The 25687-nt window shown below is 40.4% G+C and overlaps 4 protein-coding genes across 4 annotated transcripts; 3 read left to right on the top strand and 1 right to left on the bottom strand.

The window, feature by feature from the left end:
* Positions 1 to 1069: 1069 nt before the first annotated feature.
* On the bottom strand, positions 1070 to 3949 carry LOC119727154. The gene is made up of 2 exons (XM_038199017.1): positions 3214 to 3949; positions 1070 to 2339 (listed from the first exon to the last, which is right to left on the bottom strand). Exon 2 carries the CDS (start codon positions 2307 to 2309, stop codon positions 1452 to 1454), a length of 858 nt encoding a protein of 285 aa, XP_038054945.1. The 5' UTR covers positions 2310 to 2339; positions 3214 to 3949; the 3' UTR covers positions 1070 to 1451.
* Positions 3950 to 4970: 1021 nt separating this feature from the next.
* Positions 4971 to 10113, top strand: LOC119729328 (NACHT, LRR and PYD domains-containing protein 12-like). The gene is made up of 3 exons (XM_038201952.1): positions 4971 to 5204; positions 5804 to 6154; positions 6335 to 10113. Exons 2-3 carry the CDS (start codon positions 5884 to 5886, stop codon positions 9433 to 9435), a joined length of 3372 nt encoding a protein of 1123 aa, XP_038057880.1. The 5' UTR covers positions 4971 to 5204; positions 5804 to 5883; the 3' UTR covers positions 9436 to 10113.
* A 1770-nt stretch (positions 10114 to 11883) lies between these two features.
* Positions 11884 to 17574, top strand: LOC119728433. Its single transcript, XM_038200665.1, has 3 exons — positions 11884 to 12361; positions 13725 to 14072; positions 14232 to 17574. Exons 2-3 carry the CDS (start codon positions 13796 to 13798, stop codon positions 17315 to 17317), a joined length of 3363 nt encoding a protein of 1120 aa, XP_038056593.1. The 5' UTR covers positions 11884 to 12361; positions 13725 to 13795; the 3' UTR covers positions 17318 to 17574.
* Positions 17575 to 19802: 2228 nt separating this feature from the next.
* LOC119729330 lies at positions 19803 to 25554 on the top strand. Its single transcript, XM_038201954.1, has 3 exons — positions 19803 to 20204; positions 20981 to 21369; positions 21560 to 25554. Exons 2-3 carry the CDS (start codon positions 21093 to 21095, stop codon positions 24526 to 24528), a joined length of 3246 nt encoding a protein of 1081 aa, XP_038057882.1. The 5' UTR covers positions 19803 to 20204; positions 20981 to 21092; the 3' UTR covers positions 24529 to 25554.
* The last annotated feature ends 133 nt before the right edge of the window (positions 25555 to 25687 follow it).

Consider the following 25687-nt stretch of genomic DNA (forward strand, 5'->3'; position numbering starts at 1 on the left):
ACCAGTTCCCATGGAAACTGTCCCCTCTTTTATTTATCACGCCAAGCGTTAATAAAATGATGGTTTTGCATCAGCGTTGCTTGGCTACGGCTTGGTTTAGTGGCAAGGAAGCTTGTTTGTTCTGAAACCATAAACAACAACATGAACTAAATTTAGCTTTACTGAATGGCCACTTCACGATTCATTGAGAACATTTAATTACTGTTATTGCTGGAGGTCAATACCGTATCTTAATAACTCAGCAATATACCTACATGTATAAACTTGTTTATCGTTTGTGAATACAAACTAACCGCACTCACATTGTATATGCAGTTTCTAGCAATATTTCATGGCTCGTGAAGTCACGGGTCGCTTTCTGGCAAATATATACTAAATAATACACATGTAAAGTACTTTTAGCGTTATCGTCGGACGGTTAATGGCTCATTTTTTTTGGAAGTAATAATTATTTTAGCCAGTAGCCGCGCATAAAAGGTTATAGTATAATATTGACACAATAATGACGTTTCAAGTTACTCTATCACTTAACTTACAATATTATAAGACATCATTGCGTAGATCGGTTTAGTTTATTTTGGTGTTACGTGCTTTTCGGTATCGTTTGACAATTTGTATTATTATAAGTACCGTTATAAATGTCAGTAATGTGTAAAACTCACTGTCATTTATAAAACTTTTGTGATCTATAAAGAGCTTGTTTTTAAACAGCTTTTCTGATGTTCATGTTGTAAATCTCGTTGTAAATTGTCAAATAAACGTAATTTACATTTTTGTGATTAGTCGATAATGTGTATTCTAGCTCTAGATTTAATCAGTGGACAGATTTTGAAAAATTAAAATGAATTCGGAAGCAATTTTTAGCTTGTTTTCCTGAATGTTGACCGCCCTAGGGCGGATCGGGGGGGGGGGGACCACGGGGGCCATGCCCCCCCCCCAAAAAAAAAACCGATCCCATTTTTTTATTTTTTAGGGAAGTCGCAATAAAGGCAGGCACTGAGTACACCACCATCTTTTCCTCAGAAAAAAATGGTTAAAGTGGTCAGAATAGATCGCACCACAGAGCATGTAGAATGCCAAAAAAATTCGGTGCCCTTAAGCGGGCCCCGAACCACTCGCCATAATTTTTGGACTCACTTTTTGGGGGACTAAAATTATGTTTACCCCCCAAAAATATTGTGTTCTGGATCCGCCCATGCATAGCTACAGCAGGACAATCTGCTTACGAGGCCGCGTTTAACTGTTTTTGTGAAGCAGATACTAACTGTACAGCATGGTGGGATGGCATGCATTTTGTTTAAGTCAGAGTGACTTGGGAGTTATGGTGTCTGATGTGCGTCCTCACATCGAATTAAAGTTCAGGCTTACCCATCTGCATTTCAATATTCCCTGAAGTTTTAGCCAACGATTGAACGCAATCAAAAACCTAAATTGTCACCAGATAATGCTTGTTAAAAGTCAATCCATACGGACCTTGCAAATACTGATTTGGGTTTTTGAGAGAGTTCAGTTTGCACTTTGTGAATGACCGTGGCAGATTTGGTCGCTACTCGGCGATCATTCTGGATCAATTTGTCTTCAATTTTGTCCTCATCAGTGACTACATGTTCATTTTGTTCCTTCGGATGCCTTACTAACAGATTTGTCTCGTCACGAATCAACGACTGTTCCAGCTTTCTAAACCTAGGATCGAGAGTCACTTTAGTTTTGGTTTGTTGCCGTTGGAGATGGTGAACAAATTCCTGCTCACGACTTTCTCGTTTAGCGTCGGCTTGTGGTCCGTACAGTGGCAGATCGATCCCATGAAGTCTAGTGAAGATATTTTTGTTGAAAGTCTCCTCCAAAAAGGGATCTGACCTTGCAGTTGTGGCAGTCCATCTACTCTCTCGTGTCTGGAGTTCATTCAAGGAAGCTTGAGGTTTGCCAATCTTGTTTGCTTTCAGGTCTACCTCAGTGACGCTACGGTGCGCTCTCCCAAACGGCCGGCGCGCCCTGACGTCAGGCTCCGTCATTTTCATGACAATCTCAGGCAAGAAGGACGTGTGTGCAATCCCCATCTCTCTCAACTCCGTCTCCTTGATCGCTTGCCGTAAGACAAAACTCTGCTCCTGCCAGTCAAGGAGTCTCTGAGCCCGGTACCGATCGGTGTGGATACGCTTGAGTCTCTCCGTTAGGAGGCTGTCCGCGAACCTGTTCTCCTGAGCTAGGACCTTCTCAATGGCACTCACGGGAAGCGCACCGTGCCATTTGGTGGATTTCTTGCGGGGGCTTGACCGCTGTGGATAGGCGAGCATCTGTGGCATCTGCATGGTGACTGCAGGCTTTCTGACTTGCGTGTTCTGGAGGAAATGTTAGATGGGATTGTAATCAAAATGCGTCGAAATAATTGTTAACCCTTTTCAGATTCGCTTCATTAAATATCAGAGAAACTTGCCTTTTTTTCCTTCAGGCCCTATCACAATGTTTTATCATCCTAACTACATTATCGCAAGATCCCACATTGTCTGTTTATGCCTGTGTCGTTAGTCATTCTCCTATCTAAATGGCCGTATTTGTCAATCAATGTACCGCCAGCATATTTGAGCTACCGCGGCTTGTTGCTAAGCAAGTTATCACAAAGGCCGTCATATTTGATCTTTAGATCACGGATTAGCAATACAATGAAGGCTGAAAAAATAAACCGAACCCAAATGCTATGTAGTTAGTCCGATAAATTATTGTAAGTTTACTGTATGTTTCATGTCTGTTTCCTTTACTCTTTGTTTCATTTCTTGATAATTTTAAGTCTGCAGATCTGTTTTTCTTCCAGTTCAGAAAACCATTTTAAATACACGTCCGACTGTTTTGCCACGCAGTGATGAGTAGAACCCCAGATAGGCCTAAGTCTGTTGGGTATAATTATGCATGTACACTGTACTAAGATTTTATGTGATGAAATTTGTGCGAACTTGGAGGATTAAGGGTCTCTTATTTTGTTCTCTTATTGTTTTCTTTTGAGCAAGCTAATTGCTATACTTTATGTTAGCACAACGATGATTTAGTTCTTTCTCTATATATGATTTTAGTCATAATGTTAAAATATAAATATGGAACGCAGTGATTAAAATGTGTACATGTAAGCTAAGTTCTCGGCATACTTGTCATTGCTATATAATCATTAATAGAATTTTAATTCACTTTAAACTGATATTAGAAGGGAGACAAAACACTTACCGATACTGGCGAAATTCTCACTTATTTGGATGACTTAATCGCTTCTGTTCTGGCTATAAATTCCATTGCAATCTATCTTAGTTCCACACAAAATTCAATCGACGGGGGTCTCTGTCGCAAAGATCCAAAGTTCCAACCGTTTAAAAAACACGGGAAACGAAATCTCTGCAGCTTGGCGGTTGAATACCTTACTTCAATTCGTAGTGTGAGACAACATCTTCGGACTTCATCGTATAATTCCTCTCTTTCATGGTTTTTCTTTTAAGCGAGTGTCAATTTCACTTCTTTTGGTGCAATATTGCGACAAAGCACGGTCGACTTATCATGATAATTATGGTCAAGATGATCATATAGGCCGAACCATCGCTTTTACATCGGTTGTTGTTTATCACATTGATTCAGTTCGGTACTGAGCGACGTATCCGATAGTTTTTGAGTGTTGAACACAAAGAGGACACAAAAATGTACCAAAAAGTGACAGAATGAATCTTATCATCATGTGAACTCGTGGTAAAAACACTTGTGTGTCACTAGCTACACATTTTGACTGAGCACAATGACCTGTTTTATAGGGTGTGTGTACTTTATCTGACTCGCCCGTAGAAACAGTCTTGTTTGGCTTGGGAATGTTTGGATAATGGATTAATCCAGGTGAAACGATAACCCAACACCGTTGAAGAGACCGTCAATGATGAGCGCGTTGAAATTTTACCCCGAAAATTATTAAAATCACTGCTGAGCTTAGATATAAAGTTACCAGTGTCTAATGGGATTCCCATTTCGTGTTGTTCACATCATAATGGTCGTCATTGTGAATGACATCTTCTCAATTTCTGATATAGGCCTACTCGCTTTTGCTTTGTGCACCATTATATCGGGTTTTTTTCACTATCGTTTCTCTCGAGTACAGTTCATAGCCGTCCAACCACCTCTGGCTCTTTCACTCATTGTCATTGAGCCTCGAACAGCGACCTCATGCGGCATTCACTCATCATTGAGTATGTGGCATTGGGAATTCCCATAGAGCTACATTTTAATTTTGGTAATTCCAGAAATCCGAGACAGGTTCCGGAATGATTACGCTGCAGCTGCATGTGCTGGATTGTGTGTGTGTATGTGGGGGGATAAAATATTATGTATAAGTGTTTTTTTTTAACTAGGTTTTTTTTTTAAAGGAGTATTTTTTTAAATGGAAGGAAGACTAAGGGGGGGGGGGGGGTTGCGTGTATAGGTATTGGAGAAAGTTTTTGGTGACATGTATTATGCATGGTATACTCCACGGAAGATATTTAAAAAAAAATTAATTGAAAAAAACCTTCAACTGCTCCTAAAAAAGTATTTTCGATCGACGTAATATAGATCCTAGAAGTTTATTCTTTTGATATCGTTCCTTTCATTGGAGTGGAGATAGGAAGGTGTAGAATTGGTGTTCACTTTGAACCCCCCCCCCCCATCTTTTCGGAACAGTTGGATACTTTTTTATGTCGGCGCAACCACCAAGCCCAACAATTGTCTTGCTATTTAGGTATTTTGAGCTGATCCCTGGTTTACGGATGTACTGTGATATATGTCATCTGAGGTTCATTCAGGTTTGGATTTCCCCGGCTTACTTTCACTTATTTATGTGTTGGCCAATTCCAAGTAGTCGTGAATTCCCCTTGAGATTCCCAAGAGTAAGCTAGCTGTTATGCTCGTCAGCCATGTCCTTATAAGGTCTACCTCATTTCTGTGTACGTGCGGGCACGCGTTGATGACCTACTATAAAATAAGAAGGCAGGAGTTGGTTTGAAATGTTTGTCTTAATGTCAACATTACAGCGACACTCCATCATGTGCTCGAGCTATGTGCGACTATGTAATGTAGTGGCATTGAACTTAACGTTCTATATTATTTCCTTATCGTCGTCTGTTCGACCATGTACAACAATCCTGATACTGAATCAAAGCCAGAATTCCGGAAATGAAAGTGCTTCATCTGACAATACTGAACAGGTAAGATTTCTTTGTTTTCGTTTTTTTCACAGCAGTTTCGTATAAGACCGTGTTGTGTGAGGCTTGTTCTTATGTATTACAAAGCAGTGAATTATTAATGTTCAGACATTCAAGAGACGCAGTATGCTCACATAGTTCTGGCTTTTTTTCCATCAAGATTTTTTTTTACAAATATTAATTTAGTCATAACTATGTTGAGAAGCACCAAACTGAAACTAAAAATTCAGGAGAAAGCTTGAAAGCTATATTATTAGCATTAAAAAAAATGTTAACATGGATGATTTCAATGTTTTAAATTCTAATTTTCCACTGGCCGCCTACTTAGGAGTATTCGAATTAGGTTTTCACGAGATTTTGTGTAAAGGTTTGTGTAAAATTTAGATTTCTCCTTTTTTTTTTGATAAACACAGTGGAAGTGAAACAATTGCGCACATTTATTCCTTGGCAATTAACATGACGATTCTTCGTCAAAACAGGTTTTGCTGAAAGAATGAGTGAATATAGTTTTTTCTTGTAGAGGACAAGTTCGATCCTCAATTGAGACAGGAACAAAGTAACGTCAATTAAAGAACACGCGATATGTATGTTTTATTGTACAGGAAAAGAGCAGTCATCCTCTGGTTATCTGTTGGTGACACATCGAGTTGTCTTCATTTAGGATCCCTGGCGATGATTCACAATGGAAGGTACTATTACCGAGATAAAGCTAAGATGCATGGCATCATGTCTCGGAGAGGAGTGGAAGGCTTTGGCCACCTACTTGGGAGTCAGAAGTGATGAGGTCAACCGGATTCAAGCTGACCACATGGGCACGGAGGAGCAGATATTCCAGATGCTGATGATTTGGTGGCAGCGGTGGGATAAGAACGGCGATAAGGATGACGCCGCATCTGCTCTGTCTATCGCCTTGAAGAAGAGTGGAAGACAGGATCTTTGTAACACATTTGAAGGTAAGTGAGCTGTCTGCATGAAGTGAAAATATATGTTTTGCCAGCATATAAAACGAAACCTTACATGAATATTCCTTTGATATTAAGGATGGAAAAGTTTTCAGAAGAAATTATTTGTTTGGTTATTTGTTTATTTTTTTGTTTATTTTTTTTTTTTTTACATTTTATTGAAATTGTTAGGTCTCGTGAAGGAAGATGTAGGCTTTGAAGTTTGTCGTGCCGAGATCATCGGATACTATAAAGACACGCTGGGTGTGGTTCCCTTGCTACCTTGCCTCTTATCAGAGGTTAGAAAGATCAACGGTATTTATGTCAAACTGTCACTCATTGAAAAAGAGAACAAGGCGGGACGGATTGTACAGTGTCACATTGGCTCTTACGAGGACATGCTGAGACTAGAGTTTGTTGACGGCCAGCCAGTCCGATTTATCCTGCTTTATGGCATTGCTGGTAGCGGCAAGACCACCATCGTGTCAAAAATTGCCACCGACTGGGCACTACAAACTCCAGGATCGTTACTCTCCAAATTCAGTCTTTTGGTCGCCCTGAGCATGCGTGAATTGAAGAGAGCCCCAGATCTGACTGATGCAGTATTTGATCAAATCCTGGCCAAAGATACAATGGTGAGTCGTAACTCTCTGGCAAATCATCTGAAGTCACATGCTAAAGAGGTCCTTGTCGTTTTGGATGGCGCTGATGAGTTTGATAGAGAAGGGTCCCAGCTGCCATCTGAAGGTGACATCATTGACATCATCAGCAACAAGGTTCTTCGTGGATGTACCGTCATTGTCACCACACGTCCCCACATGGTAGAAAAGTTGTGCAAGCTCAATCCGTCTTTCACTCGCATCGAGACTACGGGTTTCTCAGAAAGTGGAGTTCATGAATATGTTCAGAAGTTTTTCACGGGCGAAGAAGCGTCCGTTTCGATTATGCTCTGTCATAATTTGATGGAATCAAAGAGCCTTAAAGATCTGGCGAGAATACCAATGATGTTACTGCTCATTTGCCTTGTCTGGTCAGATGCACATAAGCTTCCTGATACATTAACAGAACTTTTTAAGGAAGCAATGCTATTCATGTTGAAACGGCATCACTTTGAGAAATCCAGCAAGCTTTGCCAAGAAGAAGAGGCAATTGAGAATGAGTTGATGGGATTTGTGCAGGCATTAGGCAAGGCAGCGCTGGATGGTCTATTGCTTCCTGGTCAGAAGTTGGTGTTCGAGGCTTCGGATTTCGGAAATTCCAAGATGGTTGACAAAGCGTGCAGTCTTGGAATTCTCTCAAAGGAAAGGGTGCGGAGTAAGTTGCATTCGGTTCAATGTGTTACTTTCTTTCATAAAACCTTCCAAGAGGCAATTGCTGGGTTTTACTGGGCTAGTCTGTTCGAATCCGACAACTGCTCCTTCAACCAGTATCGCCGTCAAATAGATGAGGAGAACGCCTTCAGTCTAGAGTATGTTTTGAGATTTTGTTGCGGAGCGAACGTTGGAGCAGCCAAGACTCTTCTGATTCACATTGTCGATGTTTTCAGCAAGAGAAATCTAGAGTCATCGATTACGAGGGAAAGCAAGAACTTACCGAAAAGCATCGTTTGGAAACCGGTCTCACTTCAGGAGAATGAAGACAGGATGATTCAGCGACTCTGGCTGTTGATGCATGTGGAAGCGCAGTCTCGGGAACTTCACAGCATCCACAAACCTATGGATAGACACAGACTTGTATTTGACTTTGACTGTCCAGGAGACGAGAGAACGGCCTTTGGATTTCTGGTTGACTGTGCATCTTCAGTCAGTGTGTCGTTCCTGAAGGAATTACAGCAAGTATCCTTGAGCACAGTCAGTCAAAAATGTGCACAGATAGTGACGACGATTTTGAAGCATGGCGTGATGAAAGTCCGAGATCTCACTCTAGAGTTTGGTGAATGTTGGAATAAACAAGCAGACAATCGATGGCAGTTGAGCCTTGGCAAGGCGCTTGGTAAGATGCAGCTTGAAAACCTCTCCATTTCTGGCCCTTCTCTAATCGATGATTATGACGTATCTGCCATCTTTGAGAGGCTGTCCGAGTGCGAAATGTCTACTTCTCTTCAGACCTTAAATCTAGCATCGGTTGCTGTCAATCCAAGATATCTGAAGAAATCTCTCAACAACCAGAGCGGGCTTCGACGAGTTTCTATCCGTTCTCAACATGATAAAGATAGCAGACAGGTTTTGGGTGAAGCTTTGGAAGGTCTCCAAACACAGTCACTGGAAGAGTTAGATATCAGGCAGTGCTCATTGTCAGATTCTCATGAATATTGTCTTGATCGGTCGTACCCAAACCTGGAAATTTTGAGGCTGATTGATGATGATCTTCATTCCGAAGATGTCCATCACGTGAGCAGTCTTTTCCCGAAAGCTCCAAAGCTACAAGAGCTCGATCTTTCAAGGAACAACATCGGACACTGTTTCTCAAGTCTTGTTGCCACGTTTCCACAACTTGATCGTCTCCAGGTGTTGAAACTCACTGACACTGGTTTGATTTCAGAGCAAGCCGTATATCTCGCTAGACACCTTCCCAGCTTGGTTAAGCTGCGAGTCTTGTCCCTGAGCCGTTACGAATATTCACCGAAGAAAATAACTCCAGAGGCCTTACTGACAGTGTTACAGTTGTCTTGCAGATGCCCATCTCTAAGAGAACTGGACATCAAGCAATGCGTACTGAAAAACTATGACTCAGACGAATCAGAGTTTTCGGAGTATTTGGATGACTGTTTTCTGACAGAATCTGAAATATCGGAGAGTTTACACGAAGGTCTTCAGACAGTTAAAGATCCAACCCAAGAAACCCATCAAAGCTCCATCGAGAACTTAGATTTGAGCAGCAACTGCCTTGGCAGTTTCACACCACATTTCATTGGGCTTTTTAAGCAGATGCCATGCTTGCAGAACTTGGATATGAGTAGCATGAGTCTCGCCTATGCAGATGCAGTACTTCTAAGTGAGGTTCTCCGAAGCTGTCGACAGCTTCAAAACTTGCATCTAGGAGACAACAACACGATTGGGAATAGTGGGCTGGAAGCTCTTCTGAGCGTGGTCCCGGAGCTACCGAACCTGATGTATCTGTCATTGCCAGATAATGACGGGCAGCCTTCCAAGATGGTTCAAGCATGCCTCAAACATGGTCATCGGTATAGCATCATCAGATATTTTCACCATTTTAATCGGCCACAAATTGAAGCTGTAGTTGAAGTCGTGAAAAGGTTTGGCCGAGAGAGGCCATATGCATGCATGGAGTAGCACATTATCCGACTGCCCTCGACTATGTATTCCATGCACATACAGTAATGAACAGAAGCATCTCCAAGTGAACACTACAGAAACAACAACAACATCCGACCGAGCCAGACCTAAAACTTAAAACCGAACACTATTGAATAGATTGACCTATGAGTGCTTTGAACAAACCAAACAGCACAGGGTGACTGGAACAAAAAATCTCTATGAATTAAAACTGCAAACTGGAAAGAAGATTATATGGAAAAGATTGAAGCAGCCACATTGGCAGAAATAAGTGCTGGTCTACGTCTGATTTTGTACAAGAGCACGATACAAAGTGGTATTTGTGATAAATTATTATCTGCTGGGGCGTGGCGATTTTGCTCAGCACGTATCTCACCCTGTGCGGTCAATTTTTGCTGCGTTTTCAGACATTGCCTCACGGCCTCGCGAGCTAGGCAGAAAACGCAGCAAAAATTGACCGCACACGGTGCGCTACGTGCTGAGCAAATGGCCACGGATGACTGTTTGATATAGCAGATAGCTTTCTTATCGTGTGCGGCGGGCTTCAATAATAATAATATTAATTATTGAAAAAAAAAACGCTTTCCATGTCTCAAAGACATCACAAAGCGCTGCACAATAAAAGGAAACATGCAGTATGATTTGTATGACTTAAATACATTTAAAGCAGCTTTCTTGCCATGCTACTGTGACTTTCCACCTCCTTTGTAGCAGTAAAAGGGAGAAATTTCAACAGTTTAGTTTTATGCTAATAAAAAAAATCCATTATTTATGAGCCACAGCTTGTTGTCATTCAAGGCAGAACAGTAGTGTCTGTATAGCTTTGTGTACAAATATAATCAAATTTTTCTTCATTTTTCTTAGAGCAAAGTCCACTTTTTACGTGTTTATCATGTTAAACAGCTTGTTAGGACAATAGTAATGGCCAATATTTCTTCAAAACTGTTTTTGTGGGTAATTTTGAAGGACTAAAGTTTGTACTGTTTATATGAAATTTTGACAAGGAGTACCTTGTGTGACAAAAGCAAAATAGCGCCCTCTTACATGTATTGATGAAAGGATTTGCTAATACATGTAATTGAAAAATTACCACTTTCTTGTCACTTCCAATGAAAACAAGTACATGTATTAAGATCTTGTATGTATTGTTGCAACACATAGTAATGTGCATGAAAACAAGATGAGCTGAATTTCCACTGCATGTTTTACCTTAAAAATCCACAGGTTGTTAAGAAATACGGATAAAAACAGTTATACAACAAAAACAAGTAATTAAAAACTAGCAATTAAGTTATAAAGAAATAGTGCTTAAAAATATATGGTTTTAACATTTTCAAAGGTATCAGCAGATCGAATTACTGCCGGTAGCCTATTCCACAGACGGGGGCATATATTGTGAATGACCGATCGCCATAGTATGCAGTTTTTTGCCAAGTGGCTGCTGTAAACACCACACCAGAGATTGTCGAGCGCAGTACAGAGTGTGTGCACTTGATTTAACACTTAGTAGTTCCAATAGATAACCTGGAGCTATTCCCTTTAGAATCTTGATAACAAGACACAACATTTTATATTCCAAACGCTTATTTACTGGAAGCCGATATCAACTTTTCAGCACTGGAGTAATATGCTCAGATTTTTTTCATCCCAGTGAAACAGGAGTGCAGCTGAATTTTTGAATAACCTATAATTTCCTCGATTCCCCTCCTTCAGAATAAAACAATGGAAATGAAACCAAAAAAACAATGGAAAAATTTATTCTGAAATATAAATCTGTTGCTGGGATTTGGGCAATTCTTTCTTTTTCAGTGGATGATGGGTGGTGACCTGAATTATGGCAGAAACACAAATTTGAAGGTTATAATTAATGATTTGAGTGATAAAGAAAACAATGATTTCACTGTGCGAATAAAGTAAGGTGGCATAAGTTTCGAGTAAGTTTGTCCTTTCATTCTGTCTTGAAAACACTGTTTCCCTCTCCCAGCCGGACTCTTACTGTCGTTCCCGTAATTAGTATCCCTCTCATTTTCACCATTGACCCACAGCTGGCAAGCCCCATGACGCAGACGAATGAAACTAGGTGAAACTAATGATTAAGTGAATGTTTTTCCGTGTTGTGTATAGAACCGAGTGGGTGGTTTTACAGTGCGATTTGAGGGAAAATTCTTTTAAAGACAGATCTCCAAAATAGCCACTTATATTACGCAATGATGAATTGGTATACTCCAGAGGATCGCTGCAATAATATTAACTAAACAGTATTCTTTGTAATCAGTGGTGTTTTTTTGACATTGTACATCCGCTTGGCCAAGTCCCAATATATTTACCCGTAATCTGAACTGTGGCTTTATAGCACGTCGCAATTATTGCATGGTATTCCCCGTCCCCATTGAGAAAAAGCAAATGATGTTCTTGACTTCGTTTACAAGTGTGTATCCGGTTCGTAAGTGACTTCGTCATACACGCGCACGCACCACTGATTACGAGCGCCCATTGGATAAACACTCAAGTTGCGTTAACTTCCGGTTCCATTGGTGCCATGCTACACCATGTACAGTAAGTTGAGATGACGTCACACTTACGAACCGGATTAGCCTTAACCAAATTATAGCTTCAGCCTTTGAACATGTTCAACCTGAATGTGGCGTTATGTGGCGCGCGCCGCGGCCGCACGTACACACATAGGCACGGTGACATTTGGCAATATTTCGCACAGGAAATTGATCGGGGTGCCATTGTTGAATTTCTGTGAAACGGGAAGTATAGCCCCAAGTCTTCTTTGCGTTACTTCTAGTGGTGCTCCGCACGCTTCGGTATTCCGGGCACTATGTATGAGCCCGTAGACACCAGAACCTTGGAGTATGCAGTGTGTGTCCTCCCATTCCCCCAACGAAGATTATTGAGGAAGTCAACTGAAGACATGGTAAGATCCTAGGATAGTGATACCATTTTCAAGTGTTGTTTCAATCGCTGACGATTTTTATGATGCGAAAATATCTGGAATGAAATTCAGATGGAAAAGAATCACATGATCGAACAATCAGGTTATTCGGAAGTAACCTAAACTAAACTAAAACAGAATCGGTGACATAAACGGAACACATTTAGGCAAGTTTCCTTACACAGCAATAATTTGTAATGAACCAAACCATGAAGAATCATGAAGCTATACAGAAAAAAGTATGTAAATCTTAATGATATGGATGACTGGTCATTCAGTAGTGCAGCACAACTCAACAGGAGAACTGTTCCCCATATAAAAGAATTACAGTTGGACAAAGCAAAGAGTCGATCGAATCCCACGGTACAAGGTTATACCATGAAAATGCAAATCAAAAGTACAATAGATAAAGCACAAAAGCGCGTACATAAATGTACGTGTACACCCAATAGATGCATGGAGTAGCGCAATGGATCATTAAAACGTAGTGCCTGCATGACAGGACAGCAGCCATTTTGTGACAGAAACAAAATTTTCGCCTCCGTCCTACCCGTCCACTCACAACAGTTGTTACAGTCAGCATCGCCCGAGGTCTAGGAGTCCTTAATTGTGATAAGATTTAAAAAAAAAAATAATAATAAATGACGTCGATTTATAACAATAAGCAAAGTATAGAGGTGAAAGATCAGAAAGATTGAATTGATTTATTCAAGTTAGATGGATTAAGTATGAGATTAAAGTGAATTATAGATCAAGGTGAACTAAAATACTAAACAAAAATTAAAGATAATAATTACTTGATTTAAACCGTTTTGTGTCACCTAATATTTTCTCACTATGAGGGTAAACAAAAGAGACTTGACCAAGCATACAAGCATACATACAAAGTATACATAACATTGTATTAAATTAAATGAAGTAACTATTCTATGGATTATAAAGCTGAATCAAATATGTAATAAGTTTAATTCACTTATATAAAATAAAAAAGTTATGTTTAATAATTATAAAACAATTAAAAGGACTCCTTTACCCCCAAAGCCATGCTGTAACTCCAAAGTGCTTATTTGCTGTTAATGACCAGGAAATCCATAAAAGAGGGTCGAAAAATATCGGTTGATTCTGTAATATTATGTAAATTGTTTTGATTTGCAAATATTTCACTTATGTGTAATGACGTTGACATAATCAAAGATATCACATAGTTTGGTATTGAAGATTGAAAAGTTTTAACTTTAAAAAGAATTGTTTATGAAGCTTTATTTTTTTCTTTTTAACCTTTCCAATAAAACTGCCTAAAAATGAAAACTCATTACCGTCATAATGTCTGCTTTGATCCAAACAGTAAAACCAATCAGTACAGCATCAAAGATCAGAGATATAGCTACTTGAATCAAGAACTCTAGAGTTCCCATAATGCAGTCAACAATAAGTGAGAAGACTCTGAGGAACTTGGCTTCCAATATTGGTAAGGAATGGAAGGCTTTGGCAACCTATTTGGGAGTCAGGAGCGATGAGCTTGATCGTATTGAAGCTGACCACCGGGGCACTGAGGAGCAGATATTTCAGATGCTTATGACTTGGTGGCAGCGGCGGGATCATTCCAATGACAGTGGAGATAGCAGTGCTCTTTGTTTTCTACAAGAAAGCCTTCGCAAGAGTGGAAGATTGGACCTAGCAGAATCTGTATCGGGTAAGAAGGCATTGAAAACGGCATGAACAAAACTTTGTAAATTTTATTGTATTCCAAGTAAAAAAAATTGCAAGCGGGTAATATTTGAGTATATTAATAATATAAATACATTGTACTTGTTAGTTTGTACACTGAAAACAATTCCTTTCTTAATTGTAGATATCGTGGAACCTCTGACAGATTGGAACTTTGACGTTTGCCGTGACGAGTTCATCAGATACTACAAAGATGCAATGGGTGTGGTTCCATTGCTCCCATGGCTTGCATCAGAGGTCAGCAAGATTAATGACATCTACGTAAAACTCAAAATCACTGAAAAAGAGAACAAGGCTGGAAGGGTGGCACAGCGTGACATTGGCTCATATGAGGATATGCTGAGATTGGAGTTCCAAGACGGCCAGCCAGTCCGATTTATCCTGCTTTCTGGCATTGCTGGTAGCGGCAAGACCACCATCGTGTCAAAGATTGCAACCGACTGGGCTCTTCAAACTCCAGGATCGGCACTCTCCAAATTCAGTTTTCTGGTAGCCCTGAGCATGCGTGAATTGAAGAGGGCCCCAGATCTGACTGATGCAGTATTTGATCAGATTCTTGCAAAAGATACGAAAGTAAATCCCGTAGCCCTGAAAGATCACTTGAGGTCACATGCTGAAGAGGTCCTTGTGGTTTTGGATGGCGCTGATGAATTTGATAAAGAGGGGTCTCAGCTACCATCTGAAGGTGACATCATTGACATCATCAGCAACAAGGTTCTTCGTGGATGTACCGTCATTGTCACCACACGTCCCCACATGGTGGACAAGTTGTGCAAGCTCAATCCATCTTTCACTTGTATCGAGACCACGGGTTTCTCGGATAGTGGAGTTCATGAATATGTTCAGAAGTTTTTCACGGGCGAAGTAGCGTCCGTTTCGAATGAGCTCTGTCATAATTTGATGGAATCAAATAGCCTTAAAGATCTGGCGAGAATACCAATGATGTTACTGCTCATTTGCCTTGTCTGGTCAGATGCACATAAGCTTCCCGATACACTACTAGAAGTTTTTAAGGAAGCAATGCTATTCATGTTGAAACGGCATCACTTTGTGAAATCCAGCAAGTTTTGCCAAGAAGAAGAGGCAATTGAGAATGAGTTGATGGGATTTGTGCAGGCATTAGGCAAGGCAGCGCTGGATGGTCTATTGCTTCCTGGTCAGAAGTTGGTGTTGAAGGCTTCGGATTTCGGAAATTCCAAGATGGTTGACAAAGCGTGCAGTCTTGGAATTCTCTCAAAGGAAAGGGTGCGGAGTAAGTTGCATTCGGTTCAACGTGTTACTTTCCTTCATAAAACCTTCCAAGAGGCAATTGCTGGGTTTTACTGGGCTAGTCTGTTCGAATCCGACAACTACTCCTTCAACCAGTATCGTCGTCAAATAGATGAGGAGAACGCCTTCAGTCTAGAGTATGTTTTGAGATTTTGTTGCGGAGCGAACGTTGGAGCAGCCAAGACTCTTCTGATTCACATTGTCGATGTTTTCAGCAAGAGAAATCTAGAGTCATCGATTACGAGGGAAAGCAAGAACTTACCGAAAAGCATCGTTTGGAAACCGGTCTCACTTCAGGAGAATAAAGACAGGATGATTCAGCGACTCTGGCTGTTGATGCATGTAGAAGCGCAGTCTCGGGAACTTCACAACATCCGCAAACCTATGGATAGACACAGACTTGTATTTGACTTTGACTGTCCAGGAGACGAGAGAACGGCCTTTGGATTTCTGGTTGACTGTGCATCTTCAGTCAGTGTGTCGTTCCTGAAGGAATTGCAGCAAGTATCCTTGAGCACAGTCAGTCAAAAATGTGCACAGATAGTGACGACGATTTTGAAGCATGGCGTGATGAATGTCCGAGATCTCACTCTAGAGTTTGGTGAATGTTGGAATAAACAAGCAGACAATCGATGGCAGTTGAGCCTTGGCAAGACGCTTGGTAAGATGCAACTTGAAAACCTCTCCATTTCTGGCCCTTCTCTAATCGAGGATTATGACGTATCTGCCATCTTTGAAAGACTGTCCGAGTCTAAAATGTCTACTGTACAGAACTTGACCCTAACCTCGGTTGCCGTTTACTCACGGTACCTGAAGAAATTCCTGGAAATGCAAGGAGAGCTTCGACGAATTTCTCTCCGTTCTCAGTACGAGAAAGATAGCAGACAGGTTTGGGGTGAAGCTTTGGAAGGCATTCAAACTGCGTCACTTCAAGAGATGGGTGTGAAGCAGTGCATATTGTCAGATTCTCATGAATATTGCCTGGATCGGTCATACCCAAACCTCGAAATTTTGAGGCTGATTGATGATGATCTTCATGCAGAGGAGATCCACTCTGTGTGTAGTCTTCTTACGAAAGCTCCAAAGATACAGGAGCTTGATTTATCCAGAAACAAGATCGGACACGGTTTCCCAAGCCTTGTAGAGAAACTTCCTCACCTAGAACATCTTCAGGTGTTGAAACTTACAGACACTGGCATGTTTTCAGAGCAGTCTGTCCATCTTGCTAGACACCTTCCCCGCATGATTAATCTTCGGGTTTTGAACCTGAGTTGTTATGAATACTCCAAGAAGAAAATCACCTCGGATGCCTTAATTACAGTTGTACAGTGGTCTTGTAGATGTCCGTCCCTAAGAGAGCTTGACATGAAGCAATGCGTGTGGGAAATCCCCGACGTAGATTGGACGTCCCATGACACGCCCCCATCACAGGAGGAGGAGTCAGAATCACCAGATGGTTCAGCAGACGTTCTTGAGACTGTTGAAGATCGAATCCGAGAAACACATCAAAGCTCCATCGAAAACCTGGATTTGAGCAGTAACTGTCTTGGTAAGAGCACTTCGGGTTTAATTGAGCTTCTTAAGCAGATGCCCTTCTTGAGGAATTTAGAAATGAGTAGCATGGGCCTCGTCTACTCAGATGCAGTACTTCTAAGTGAGGTTCTCCAAGAATGTCGTGTTCTACAAAGGTTACATCTCGGAGATAACAACAAGATAGGAAACATTGGGATTGGAGTCCTTCTGAGGGTGATCCCGAAGCTGCCGTGTCTTGAGTTTCTGTCTCTGCCAGATAATGATGGAAATCCTCCTGAGATGGTTCGCAAATGCCTTCAACATGGCCATCGATATAGAATCATCAGATACTTTCACGAATTCAATCGGCCACAAATTGAGGCTGTAGTTGAAGTCGTCAGGCGATTCGAGAGAAAAGAGTCAAAATAGAGATGTAGTTTGAGCTTTCTAGCAACAATTAATGACGGGTGTAATCATTAACAATGCGGAAGTTTCACTCTCTTTGATAAAGAATTAATTACTTAAATCGTTTCCAACCGGTTATCTTCATTCATCAACATCAAGTAATAGGCCTTAGTCTGGGTCACTGTACTCATTAAGTTTATAACTTCTCAAAGGGAATGTACAACATTTGCTTTTGTTGCAATTTTTAGGAATAAATGGATTTGGATGATTAGTATGTTGTAGAAAATATTGTTAAACTGACTTGTTTCTCGTTTTGGGCTTGTAGATGCTGGAAAAACCAAAAAATTCAATCATGTTCTAGTTGCCTGGTTCCCTGACGCCACTTAAGATGAAACGGAGCAATTTAGAGACTTTGGGGAATTGTAAGGTCAGAGAATCATTCTCGCAGGCTTGTACCCCTTCACATGCAGGTGTGTAATCAATTGCAAAGAAAATGCGGAATATCTAAATAGGACAAATTAGGAACAGTTTTTGCGAAAAAAAAGTTTTCTCCAACGCTGGTCGGCCGACCAGTGTTGGAAAAATACACTTTTCTTGAAAATGTCAGCACACCAGGAGCCACGATTTTACAGGATGCTGTAGACTGCATTCCCTAACAATCCAGTAAGGTATTTCGTGATAATATTATCATTTCGTTTTCTGATGTTTGCAAATGTATCTTCCCTTTTAATAACTTGTCAAATTGGACGAATATCTTAAGAGGTTATTAAAGAATTAAGACTTACTTTGTGACTTAATTTTGACCACTGCTGGTGATGTATTGCGTAATATTGAAATAGGGTTACCCGGTTCTGTTCAAAAATTAACACCGGTGCTGCTTTAATATTCCACTCAAGTATACGCATGACATAAACAACTAGCGAATATCTGTTAACATACATGTATATGATGTATAGGTAAAGTTTTGTAAGTAGAATTTTGTACCATTCGTTCTGTTTCCTTGTTTTCAGAATACCAATGTCGGATTTTCCAAAACTGGTACACTGTACTCATTAAGTTTATAACATAACTTACAATTAGCGAATATCTGTTAACACATACATGTATATGATGTATAGGTAAAGTTTTGTAAGTAGAATTTTGTGTCATTCGTATTGTTTCCTTGTCTTCAGAATACCAATGTCGGATTTTCCAAAACTGGTACACTGTACTCATTAAGTTTATAACTTAACTTATAATTAGCGAATATCTGTTAACACATACATGTATATGATGTATAGGTGAAGTTAGTAGAATTTTGTGCCATTCGTTCTGTTTCCTTGTTTTCAGAATACCAATGTCGGATTTTCCAAAACTGGTACAATTCGAAATGCCATGACAACAACGGTAGTGCGTCAGAGCCGTGTAAACAAAACCTTTGATGAAATTTCATTGTAACCCCAACCCTTGAAAAATAATCGTTTGATGAGGGCGTTCGTCAATCGTGACGCTTTTCACCGGATCTTCTCGTAAAAGTCACAAAAAAATTGCTTTTATATGGTTATCACTTCCAACTTAGACTTCTTAATGAACAATCAGATCATTGTTATTTAATCTCGAATTTGTTCATGATTTTTCTTTTCTTTCTGTGGGGTTATTCCTGTGTCGGGGATTTGTCTTCCCCAAGCTAAAGTGTGAAGGGTATACATACCATAAAGTACAGGATCACTCCCCCAATTATCCGCCCAAATAGGTACATGTACCCATTAACTGGCTCCTCCCCCCCCCTCCCACCACCACCATCTCAGTCCCCTTACTGGGCCTCATTATCTTAAATGGATGTTGGTAAATTTGTACAATTAAAGTCATTGACTTCAAACTAGTTTCAGTCTCTTGTCGATGATGATTTTGGGTACTTACATATGTTATGGATATAGGCACATGTCCTGTTTTGTGTGTAGTCGGTTTAGTTTCATTTCATGCGGAAGCCTCAAGATATTGGGTTTTAGTTTCGTTTAACACGTGCGCAGGGTTTGAAATATTGGAATTCTGTTTCATTTCCTCGTGTTGTGGATTATTTATGGAAGCGTTAAAGGGACATAATACAAATTAAAAAAAAGAACTAAGTCATAGTTATGACTTATATCTCATAATTATGACTTATTATTAAGTCATTGTTATGACTTATATGTAATAATAATGTCTTAGTATCAAGTCATAATTATGATTTATATCTCATAATTACGACTTAGTAAATGTTGAATCATAATTATGACTTATATCTCATAATTATGACTTATTATTAAGTCATAATTATGACTTATTATTAAGTCGTAATTACGACTTAATACTAAGTCGTAATTATGAGATATAAGTCATAATAATGATTTAATAATAAATCATAATTATGAGATATAAGTAATAATTATGACTTAATAATAAGTCATGATTATGACTTAATAATAAGTCATAATTATGACTTTTTATTTGTTTTTATTATGTCCCTTTAACGCTTCCGTAATTATTAGACCGTGCACTGTCATATATTTCCCTGCTTTAGGCCCCTTTGCCACATGTACATGCCGCATCGCACATAATAAGCCTACACATCCGGGTGACTTGGTACAAGCATGGAGCTATAGCTCCATGGTACAAGCATTACTAACGACGAAAATGAGAGCACTGACCCGAACCTTTTGTACTGTTGTACTGAACTCAGGCTCAATGCGCCATTCTTCAACCGAAAAAAAAAAGTTGGTCGGTTTGGTATTCAGTTGCTTTGGGCATAATTATGAAAGCGTGAACTTTGTACCGTGTGACAAAATAGCTGATAGGCCTGTAAATTCACCATACCCGCATATTGATGTCAGCTTGCCTGGCTCAGCATGCAGTTGATGTTCCAGATCATGGATTATCATTGCCTTGCAGTACGGTAAGAGCTGATGAAAGCTAGTTATTGCCTGTTCTATGTTCATATCCGTTATGAAAACAAATCACATGTCGACTATTAAATGTGACACACGGGCCAGCTTTCAGGCTTGAGAACCCTTCAAAATTTTAAGTGACTTTTTTTTCTTTCATGACCTTTTTGTTTATGAATTATGAATATTTTTGAGACACTGCAAACCCATCCCTTATTCAGTGGCGATCATGTTTTTTTTTAACACACATAGGAGCCTCCCTGATATAGTGAGTGGGTAAACTTACCATGTTACTTTATGCTGGTCACTTTTCTTGGACGTTCTTGGCATGGCTTTTTTGTGGGTTTTTTTTAACTGCGAATGCAAAGAAATCTCATGACTTGTTGGAAAAGTGATTACTTCGTGTCATAAAGGTTAACGTGTTTTGTTTCCAACAGTTGAAAAAATCAAACCGAAACAAAACTGATGAGAGATTTAGCTGCCATCCACACAGAAGCCAACATTTCTCAACATTTCTGTATTGTGATCGTGCATATTGAAATCAGATTGGAAACGCTTTCCTATGGGTACTCACCATGTCCTGCTAGATTACAATGCAAGCATCGTAAGCGTGATCACCAATAAATGAATTATTTCAAAACAGCTAGGTGTAATTTAAGGCTAACACGTGTTTTTGATGTATGTAAATGTATAATCTCTTCAAAGGAAACAAATGTTCCCCCTCCACAGCACTATGAATTAAAGCATCTCATTTTGAATATTTGTAAACTTGGGTTGTTCCCAACAGGAAGGCCAAGACGAAGTACAAATTGTTTGTCATTACAACGCCTACACACCGGTCCTCACCATAGCATAACCAGCGAGAAATTTGGTTTTCCGTTACTCCAAAGATTCTCACCATGCAGTCAACATTGAGTGAGGTCAAATTGAGGCATTTGGCCTCAAATCTTGGCAAGGAATGGACAGCTTTAGCCACCTATTTGGGAGTCAGAAGTGATGAGGTCGACCGGATTAAAGATGACTATCTGGGCTCAGAGGAGCAGATATTCCACATGCTGATGATTTGGTGGCAGCGGTGGGATCATCGGAATGAGGGTGGGGAGACTGGCGCTGTAGATGCTCTTTGCGAATCTCTTGTGAAAAGTGGAAGAACTGATGTAGCGCAGTCATTAAGAGGTTACATGACTTTTCGATTTGAAATTCAGAATTATATGACATAAAAAAGGAGAAATAATTAATAGCAATTAAGTTAAATTAGATTCCATAAGCAATTATTGTGGAAACTTGCGATTATGAGGTACACTTGTGAAAATGGAGTAAAAACCAAAATGATTGTATTTTTTTTTCGTTTTCGTAAAACATCCAGGCCCTGAAACTAATGTGGACGATTTCAACTTTGAAGTTTGCCGTGACGAGTTCATCAGATACTACAAAGATGCAATGGGTGTGGTTCCATTGCTCCCTTGGCTCGCATCAGAGGTCAGCAAGATTAACGACATGTACGTAAAACTCAAATACAACGAGAAAGACAACAAGGCTGGAAGAGTGGTAAAACGTCACATTGGCTCTTACGAAGACATGCTGAGATTGGAATTCCATGATGGCCAGCCAGTCCGATTTATCCTGCTTTCTGGCATTGCTGGTAGCGGCAAGACCACCATCGTGTCAAAGATTGCAACCGACTGGGCTCTTCAAACGCCGGGATCGCAACTCTCCAAATTCAGTTTTCTGGTCGCCCTGAGCATGCGTGAATTGAAGAGGGCCCCAGATCTGACTGAAGCAGTATTTGATCAGATTCTTGCAAAAGATACGAAAGTGAATCCCGTAGCCCTGAAAGATCACTTGAGGTCACATGCTGAAGAGGTTCTTGTCGTTTTGGATGGCGCTGATGAGTTTGATAAAGAGGGGTCTCAGCTACCAACTGAAGGTGACATCATTGACATCATCAGCAACAAGGTTCTTCGTGGATGTACCGTCATTGTCACAACACGTCCCCACATGGTGGACAAGTTGTACAAGCTCAATCCTTGCTTCACTCGCATCGAGACCAGTGGCTTCTCAGACGGAGGGGTACAGGAATACATTCAGAAGTTTTTCAAGGGCGAGGACCCGGAGGTCTCTGCCATGCTCTGTAGGTACTTGATGAACTCTAAGAGCCTCACGAATTTGGCAAGAACACCGATTATGCTGCTGTTAATATGTCTAATCTGGTCAGGCGAGCATGTGCTACCAGATACGTTGACAGAGCTGTTCAAAGAGGCCGTTTACTTCATGCTGAGACGATACCTACAGAAGTTCGGTCAGCTTTACCAAGATGATGACGAATTGCATTCACAAGAGCTACATGAGCTGGTGCAAGATCTGGGAAAAGTGGCACTTGACGGGCTGATGCTTCCAGGGCTGAAACTGGTTTTTGAGGCCTCTGAGTTTGGAGATTCCAAAAAGGTTGTAAGGGCTTGCAAAATAGGAGTTTTGCTTCAAGAGAGGGTCCGAAGTAAGCTCCGTGTAATGCAACATGTGACTTTCTTTCATAAGACATTCCAAGAGGCGATCGCTGGGTTTTATTGGGCTAGTCTAGCCGAGTCTGATCCAGACGCTTTCAACTGGTATCTGAATCAAGTGAATAAAAAAAACGCTCTCGCTCTGGGGTACTTGTTGCGATTCTGTTGTGGGTCGGATGTCAATGCTGCTAGACCACTTCTTACCCATCTTGTCGGATGTGGTAATATGGAAGATTTGGGCAGTTTATGTCTTCGAATGCACCTCGAGGCACAGTGTAATGAGTTACACAATATCATGACCCCTGTGTTCAAGAACGGCCTCTATTTCGACTTAAATTGGGGAGGGGACATCAGGTTGGCTTTCGAGTTTCTGATAAAGTGTGCCTGTCAGCCCTCTGCAAGTCAGTCGTCTCTGATGAGTGAGTTGAAAGACGTCACTATCCTAAGGGTTCAGAAGAACATCCCATTGGTTGTTGACATACTAAGGCACGCACAGAATGTGACAGATATCACGTTAGATTTCAGTCAAACCATAGATGGCACAGTCGTAGATGCAGGCTTACAAACCGCCTTGGGTGATGCGCTTTGTCAGTTGCCATCACTTAGGAACATGTCACTGATTGGCAAGGCCAACTTATCCGCCACGTTTAATCACATGGCTCTATTACCTCCGGTGAGTTACATCCAGCGCTTTGTCTTACGGGGTATTGTCGTTGATTCCAGGCATTTGAGGAGATTCATTGAGAGGCAAGACAAGCTTTGTCACATTTCTCTTAGCAATGAAAACCTTATCGTCCGTGACAGTTGTCACGATGTCGAAGATTCAAGTGAGGGCGATGACGAGAATGATGATATTGCGTCAGGAGAACAGCAGATGAAGTTGTTAAAACAACTGAGTGTGAAATACTACAAAACTCGATTCCTTGTAAGCTGCTTTCGTTGGTCATGTCCAAATCTCGAAGTCTTGGAGCTTTTTGGAGTTGATCTTCAAGAAGAAGATTTTCACAGGGTCGGTGTCATTATTTCCCAAGCCCCTCAACTTAAAGTGGTTGATTTATCGGAAAACCAAATCGGAGTTGCTTTCCCACGGCTTGCAGAGCAATTCATATCATTGCTGAATTTGGAGGTTTTGATACTGAAGGACGTAGGATTGCTACCAGACGATGTTGGGTATTTTGCCAGAGTTATCCTACCACATTTGGTAAGTCTGCGCATTCTGTCCATCTCCAAGAATGATTCTCTGAATGCACCGGCTTTACTTTCTGTCATGCAACGGTCATGTGAGTCGTCATCTCTGAAAGAGCTTAGCATTCACAGCTGCGTGACCAAGGAATCAGAGGCAGACCTACTACACACGACAGCAGGTGACTTGGAAGATCCTCCTGTAGATCCCACAGATACGACGCATGAAGGCTCCGTTGAGATTCTCACCCTTCGAAGCAACAGTCTCGGCAAATGCACCTCCAAGATCACAAGGCTTATCAAACAATTGCCTTCTTTGAAGTCATTGGATATGATGCATATGCCGCTGTCTGATTCTGAAATGGTCTGCCTTGCTGATGCTCTTCGTTGCTGTCAACAGCTCCGAGAGTTATACCTGTACAGAGCTGAGACGTTTGGAGACGTTGGAATGGAAGCCCTTCTGAAAATACTTCCTGATCTACCACACCTGGAACATCTTGAATTGCCATCATACACATACAGCGACGGTACTGATTTCATGCAAGAATGTCTCAAACATCGATTCCCCTACGGCTCGGTGTGCATCTTTGAGCTGCCACACATTAAGAAAGTTAAACAAACCGTTCAAGAATACAGTGCAAAGACAAAATAAAGGAAAATACGAGAGGAACTCTGCAAAAGATCATTGCAAATGCATATTGTCAGCAATTCAAATTTATTCTGTATACATGTGTACATATTCTCCACTTTCTACAACATTTCAACAGTAATGTTGATGTTTAATATCAGTTTCATCACCAGATGTTTTCATGAACTAAATTACTGTCACTAAAGTCGATCTTGTAAAATGACAATTAACGAAAACCTTATCGAGTTGTTAGTTGTCCGGTGTAGGCCAATATTCAGTGAATGGACGTCTGCCATGTTTTGTACTCATATCAGTCATCCATTTTGCTAGTATTTTACACCGGAGAACAGCCCCGTTTAATTAAGTTCCTCTGGATCTGGCAAAGGCATCGGCTTGTTTATCTCAATTGTTTCGACAATTATCAACATCTTGACAGTATAAAAGTTCAAAATTGATTACATGGCGTGGTTATGTTAATGACCTTTTAGAGAACTTTCAGTTCAGTTCTTTTGTAATGTTTTTGCCTTGATCATGATGCGTGTGTCCTTATATGCGGGACCTTACTGATGAGCAGAGTATTAGCTTTAATGTGTATACGGGGAGTTGAAGATCATCAAAAAAATGTGGCTTCTCCTCACATTCACAACCAATAATCTTGGCTATAAGTGGTTCTTTTTTTTAAATAACTAACCCGGTATTTGTCTGGTATTTTGATATTGTTCTTGGGGAGTAATTTTTTAGTTTTTGTAACTTCTGTCTGCAAATTAAGTAGCCTACTAGCCTTTAATTGCAAAGCAAGATTAGGGAAACGCTCTGTTTGCGCACCCCCGCCCCTCCCTTCCGGATCCTCACTTACCAAAACTCCTTAAATGGCTAAGGCCGGGGTAAATATTTACCAATTAATTAAGCTGTGACTGAGTGTTTGCATTAATGCAGCTTTTGCAAACTGTTGTTAAATTAATGGGTTATAAAAAACAAGATTTAAATAGTACGACCATTGTAAAGCATACTGCGATCAAAATAAATATTGTTCAGTTGCATCTGCATCTATATTTTCTTTCCTTTGCAGTATTTATTTTGAATTTTACTTTTACGATAGATTATAAGTACCTTAGTGGTTAAGGTGTTTCAGTTATTTTTTTATTGTATTTTTTTGCATATTTTTGAACGGGATGACATGAAG

The sequence above is a fragment of the Patiria miniata genome, unplaced genomic scaffold (genome assembly GCF_015706575.1).
Source record: "Patiria miniata isolate m_02_andy unplaced genomic scaffold, ASM1570657v1 HiC_scaffold_20, whole genome shotgun sequence".
Taxonomy (NCBI): Eukaryota; Metazoa; Echinodermata; class Asteroidea; order Valvatida; family Asterinidae; genus Patiria; species Patiria miniata.

What these genes read in the sequence shown, in the direction of transcription:
- LOC119729328 (XM_038201952.1), top strand. Translation starts at nt 5,884, where the DNA reads ATGGAAGGTACTATTACCGAGATAAAGCTAAGATGCATGGCATCATGT. An exon ending in TCTTTGTAACACATTTGAAG is followed by an intron (nt 6,155 to 6,334) that starts GTAAGTGAGCTG and finishes TGAAATTGTTAG; the next exon opens with GTCTCGTGAAGGAAGATGTA.
- LOC119728433 (XM_038200665.1), top strand. Translation starts at nt 13,796, where the DNA reads ATGCAGTCAACAATAAGTGAGAAGACTCTGAGGAACTTGGCTTCCAAT. An exon ending in CCTAGCAGAATCTGTATCGG is followed by an intron (nt 14,073 to 14,231) that starts GTAAGAAGGCAT and finishes TCTTAATTGTAG; the next exon opens with ATATCGTGGAACCTCTGACA.
- LOC119727154 (XM_038199017.1), bottom strand. Translation starts at nt 2,309, where the DNA reads ATGCAGATGCCACAGATGCTCGCCTATCCACAGCGGTCAAGCCCCCGC.
- LOC119729330 (XM_038201954.1), top strand. Translation starts at nt 21,093, where the DNA reads ATGCAGTCAACATTGAGTGAGGTCAAATTGAGGCATTTGGCCTCAAAT. An exon ending in TGTAGCGCAGTCATTAAGAG is followed by an intron (nt 21,370 to 21,559) that starts GTTACATGACTT and finishes TAAAACATCCAG; the next exon opens with GCCCTGAAACTAATGTGGAC.